This window comes from Perca fluviatilis, chromosome 15 (assembly GCF_010015445.1).
Source record: "Perca fluviatilis chromosome 15, GENO_Pfluv_1.0, whole genome shotgun sequence".
Classification (NCBI taxonomy): domain Eukaryota; kingdom Metazoa; phylum Chordata; class Actinopteri; order Perciformes; family Percidae; genus Perca; species Perca fluviatilis.
In genome coordinates, this window is record NC_053126.1 from 29570580 (window position 1) to 29576579 (window position 6000).

A 6000-nucleotide genomic window follows, 5' to 3' on the forward strand; every position below is an offset into this window, starting at 1 on the left:
TGTTCCCCTCCTGGTATTTCTGGTATGATTTAATACAGGAGGCAGTGCGGCAGATGGACACAGCTTCAGTTGGAAGATCACTGTGCCTTGTGTGAAAGTCTGTTTGCCTCCCGAAGTACATTGTTAGAAAGGGCAGAACACTTGACCATGGAATTGACCGGACGTAAACTTTTGGCTCTGTTCGTACAACAATGAAAAAAAAATATCTGAAATGATGCAGACAATTCCCTTTTTGTTACCTGCTCTGTGTCGCCTATATTTGACACCACAAACATAAAACCCACAGTAATGCGTACGCCAGACTATTACCTCTCTGGTGATGATAATATTTTGTCGTTCCGACTCATGGTTTTTGAATTGAAGACCGACCTTCAGAGTTATAATCATCATCAGCAAATGGACATTTTTGACCTGTCAAACATCGATCCCAACTATCAACTATCCCAAACGCACTAATGGAAAAATGTCAGAAGGGCTTTTTTTCAAAGCCTCAAAGAAGGTTGAATATTTTAAAAAGGTATTTATGTGATTTGAAAGTTGAATACTACCCTGAATGTTATTGGCATGTGCACCAAGTAGTAGGCACACTGTCAAAATTTCTTGCGGAATTTTCTAGTTTATGTTGCTATTCTGGTATCTGGTCCCTTGCTATAAATAATGGTGTCTTGTAAGCCCGTTTGGGCTAGGCATACTTTTTTTTTTATGTGCATGACACAATAATAAAATTATTCATTCATTCAATCATGTAAAGAAATACATAACATGGATTTTCTGCATTCGGTCAGTGTTTCTGGAAACCGATATGATGTATTCGCCGTCAGCGGTACCGTATAAACAGAAACTATTTACGTGAATAGTTGGTAAAAAAATTAAAAATATTGATTCTGTAATATGCAACTTAATTTTATAGAATATATGTAGTAGGGGGTCCCTGATCCGTCTCTCTCAGTTAAGGGATCCTTTGCTTAAAAAACATTGAAGGGTTAAAGATTTAGGTGAATCATTGGTAAAAAAAAACAAATACGATGTAGTCGCCGTCAGTGGTACCCTATTATATAGTAATATAAATATTTAGGTGAATCATTGCTAAAAAAAACAAAACGAAATCCTTGGGAAAAGAATCAATATTAAAAATCGTTACAAATCGATTTTTTCCCCCAGCCCTAGTTACAGTCCGCCTGTATTGGCACGTGTATGAGTGGATGTGTATGTGCAAAATGCTACCTTGATGTTGGGGGTGTAGAGGTTGCGCAGCGACGACAGAGCAGGGCTCAGGTTCTCCGTGCTGTAGGACAGCCACAGCCCCTGCAGAACTGAGGAGGAAACCCCCAGCTTTTTACTCAGACCCTGGAGACGAGAATAGAAACAACAGAAACAAATAGTCAGATGGATAATAGAGGTATATTTGGAGATTTTCTATAGCAATAAATCAACAACTTGCAAGCAACAACAGCTGGAAAACCTTACAGTTGGAATACTTGTTTACAGGCACTCACCATCACAACCTTTCTACTACACCTTGAAAAAGACATCTTTCGGCTCTAGTTAGCTAACATGACAGAAGTAGCATTAGCATTAAAAAAGTAAGAAACTATCTTAAAAAAGAGTAGCGTTAGCATTAAAATGAAGTATCTCCGAAGGCGAAGCACTGCTACTTCTGCTACTTGGGCGGAGTGATTTGCTCACAGCACCTGAGAAGCCCCCTGTTGAGGAGCAGAGAGTTCGCCTAGAGTTCGCTCAGAGTTGGAGTAATATCACTCCGCCTAAGTAGCAGTGCTTCACCTTCTGAGAATATAGTTCCCAGTTTGTATATGGTTAGAATATGGCTGTGTCTCATGTGACCTTGTTATTTGTACACGCTGTGACTATACAAATCACAACGTGTAAATAGGAAAATGTTGGCGTTATTTTGTCACTTATTGGGAGCAGTAGGCTAGATTACCTCCAGGATCTGTGCTAAGCTAGGCTAGCAGTCGGGGCGTCAGACAAGAAGGGTATGTATGAGAAGGGTATGTATGGACTTATCTAACTCTGGGGGATACGGCGAATAAGCTAAATCCCAATAAGTCGCTGTGTTCCTTTAAACGAGCCGTCAGGACTTAGGTATGGTTGTGAGGTCACAACTATACTATATATAGGTAGAACGTGCTGTAAAAGTCATTCCCCGGCTGCTTTGATGGTGCAGAGACGCTGAGAGTGCAGATGCAATCAATCAGAGCAGACTGGGCTTTTTCGGGTGAGCGACTTAAAGAGACAGTTGCTAAAACGGAGCGTTTCAGACAGAGGGTGAATACAGGTATATTCAGACAGACAGTATAAGAAAAATAAAGTGTTTTTTGAACATTGAAGCGTAAAAACATGTTCTAGTAGAAACCCAAAACACAAGTATAAACATGAAAATGAGCACGTTATGGCACCTTTAAAATCCAGGGCCCTGACCAGATTGTTAGATGCTAATAGCTAATTCCTGCAGTTTATAGCACTAAAACAACTCCTTATGTTGGCACCCGGTCTTAACCTGTCTGTACTGAGCCACTTGAAGACTGTGTGTGTGTGTGTGTGTGTGTGTGTGTGTGTTAACCTTGTAGATGTGAGCCTTCAGGATGTGATGTCCCAGCTCCAGCGTCTCCTGTCGGTTCAACTTTCCTTCCTGTCTGCAGAGCCAGAAGGCCAGGAGAGTGTGACCGCTCCTGGAGACAAACAGACAGCGTAGTAAGAACTTCTCTCTTTCTTCCCCCGTCTTTTTCACTCTCGCTCTCTCACTGTCAGTCAGCGTACCTCGGGTCGCAGAGGAACCTGTCGTCCTGACCCTCCTCTCTCCACATCAGCCACTCCCTGAACGAGGCGTGGTTCAGCATCCTGTTGCCGTCGCTCCGCCGCACTAGGAAAGAGGAGAGCTGCTCCAGACGGTGCACAAACTCCCCCCAGTGTAGCGTTCCTCCAGTCAGAGTGCCCGCATTCACCACCTCAAACAGCTGGAGGAGGAAAAGATTTCAAGTGTATCCATATTCCATTTTCATCATGTCAGAGATATGCTAACAAGACTTATGTGGGATTGATGCTGCTGCGGCTGCTTTACGCAGAGCTTTAGCTGTAGCCTACGTAAGTGGCCTAGGGCCTACACTTGTGCGCTGAGGTCTGCAAGCATTCTAGCGTATCTTTTTAAGAGAACAGCAGGGCTGGCATGTGTGTATGGGTGGGGAGTGTGTTGTAGAGTAAGTGAGAGAGTGACTTCGGAGCAAGTAGCATCTCTAGAGGCATAGTGAGAGAAACCAAGTGTCTCCCCTGCAGGAAAAGTTAACCCTCTCCTCGATATCATGTTGTTTATGGAGAAGGAGAACCCGGAAATGAGTAGGGGGAAATGCAACGCTACCAAGCCACGGCTAAGCGGACCAATCACAGCTGTTGCATTGACACAACGTGTAGTTTCATTTTCTGACAGGTGCACGTCAGGCTACGGCGTAGGGTCCGTAACTCTATATACCTACGTACGATTTAACACAGGAGCATAAATTGGCCTTAAGAGTCAGACCAAATGTCTCAGCTCTGTGAGGCTGTACTTAGGCACAGCCGTGCTTTGAGCTGAATGCTAATTTCAGCATGCTGTGCAATGCAGCATTTACATGCACATTTTATTCCGGCGTTTGGCCTTATACCGAAAGAGACAATATTCCGACTGAGCTGTTTACATGGTTGATGAAACTGAATAATCCACTAATATTCCCGTTTACATGCAGCTGCGCAAAATAGGATTTTTTCAACGTTTTCCACAGGTGGACTAGTTTGTCCGTGTAAACACAGCCTCCCTCTTTCATTCCTTCAACCGCCTTCTTAAAAAAGGTTGGTGTTGCGATGTTTGTGCATATTCAAAAAACCTGTTGATATCCAAATCTTTGATAATGAAAGTAGTATATAGTAGTATAGCCGCCATAGATAGTAGTTTGAAAGTAGCTGTGTGTCTCCTTTTCGTTTGGCCCCGCATCTCTAGCGCAGCCCTTCAAACTATTGGCTGGTTGGTTTGCAGAGCTGCATTTGGCTAATTAGCAATAAACATTATACTATACATACTAAAACACACCAAGTATTTGGTCACAAACAAATGGAGGAAAAGTTAAGGTTGTTGGAATCAATACACACACACACTCACACACACACACACACACACACACACACACACACACACACACACACACACACACACACACACACACACACACACACACACTCACACAGACACAGTGACGGTGTGTACCTGCTGGTCGGTCAGTGGGTGCAGCGACGCCACAGTGACGTTGAGCAGTGGCAGAACTCTCTGGAAAGATGACTGGGTGGAAACCGCATGTTGAGCTGCAGCAAGTAGACTTCTGCTAGACTCACAGGGACCACCTACACACACACAAAAAAAAAAAAAAAAAAAACGCACACACACACACACACACACACACACACACACACACACACACACACACACACACACACACACACACACACACACACACACACACACACACACACACGTTCAGTCTTCCTGTATACTGTATTTCAAAATGAATACTGGCTATGTCTACCTAGGAAACAAGGCAATAATAAAGTGACTGTAGTGGTACATACTGTAACTAAATGACATGTCATTTATGGAGTTATGTTGAAAATGAACAAATAACTAATTAAGTCACATAAGTTAAACACTCAACTGACAGTTCAATTGCTTTCAGCACTTCGTCAAATGACATTGCAATCACTTCCAGCTACTCCGGCGAAATTTCAACTGTTTTCATCTCTATATTTCATCTGGCAACGCAACTGCTTTCAAGTCTTACTCGTCAGATAACATTTCTCCCTCTTTAAGCTCGACACATTAACTCTCACTTTTTACTCTTCAACTGACATTTTAACAGCTGTCATTGCTGACACTCCCTATGACTATTTCCAGTGCACACAATTTTAATCGTGCAGCACTTCAACATGAGCAGAAATTTTAATAACTTTTATTGTTTACGACTAAACTGATGTTTCAATTGCTTTCATCTCTATTAATAACAGTTCAACTACTTGCATCTCTTGCACTTCAACTGCTTTCCGTGCTCACTTTATTTATATCAAAAGCCTACTTAATTGCTTAGATATCGACTTACATTTTATTTGCTTTCACCTCTATGTCAGCGGTCAAAAGATCTGTCTTTATTTTGGATTTTGATTATCAGCCATGATGTCTAAACCATCTGAGGTAGACTGACCACGAGCTACAAGTTTGCGAAACAAAGATTTATGCTTATGTAGAAGCCAGTTGTATAAAATCAACTGCAAGAACTGAAAAGTCCGAAAGTCTAGATCAAACGAGGTAGGTGTGAAAGCCCTCTTAATCAATAACGTAACCCCAAACAAGCAATTGTCCAAGTAGGTAATTATCTTTTATATTTGACTAACCTGACAAACTTCAAAACGTCATTCTTTCATTTTACCTCCATCTTCTGTTTCTTCCCTCCTTCCCCACCCTGTCCTCACCTTGAAGCTGGAACTTTTCAGGACGAGGTAACCTCCCTCTATCAGGTCCAGGGTCAGTTTCAGGTAGAGGTACGAGCCCCTGCTCAAGCTCTTCAGGTGGCTAATCAGCTTGGCCAGTGCCGTGTTGTCGAGGCGACCGTTGCTCAGAGACACGTTGCTCTGGATCTCCGCACTGCTGTGGATACGCTGCATCAGGTAACCCTGAGGGGGGGAAAAAAAAAAAAGACACAGAGGTATAAATGTACAGACAGATGGACAGAGAGACAGACAACCAGGCCGACTGTGTGCACGTTACCTGCAGGTCCTGGTCTATGGCGCTGTTCTCTTCCATCCTGTCCAGAGAGATGCAGTGAAAAGGTAGAGAACGAGTGATGTCCTGACAAAAACACAGAGAAACAGATATGGTTTAGCTGCGTTAGCTTCCTGAGTTGGAAATGTAGTTTCATGCTGACTTGTGTTAAAACAAGGACCCTAGGAAAGGAGTCTTAAAGGTCC

General features: G+C 42.8%; 1 protein-coding gene across 1 annotated transcript in view; it reads right to left on the reverse strand.

The window, feature by feature from the left end:
- tanc2a (tetratricopeptide repeat, ankyrin repeat and coiled-coil containing 2a) overlaps nt 1-6000 on the reverse strand; it is a 106821-nt gene that overhangs the window by 22480 nt on the left and 78341 nt on the right. The window contains 7 exon segments of the mRNA XM_039824231.1: nt 1225-1347; nt 2582-2690; nt 2779-2975; nt 4253-4332; nt 4335-4386; nt 5506-5706; nt 5801-5881. Coding sequence (XP_039680165.1) covers nt 1225-1347; nt 2582-2690; nt 2779-2975; nt 4253-4332; nt 4335-4386; nt 5506-5706; nt 5801-5881 — 843 coding nt within the window.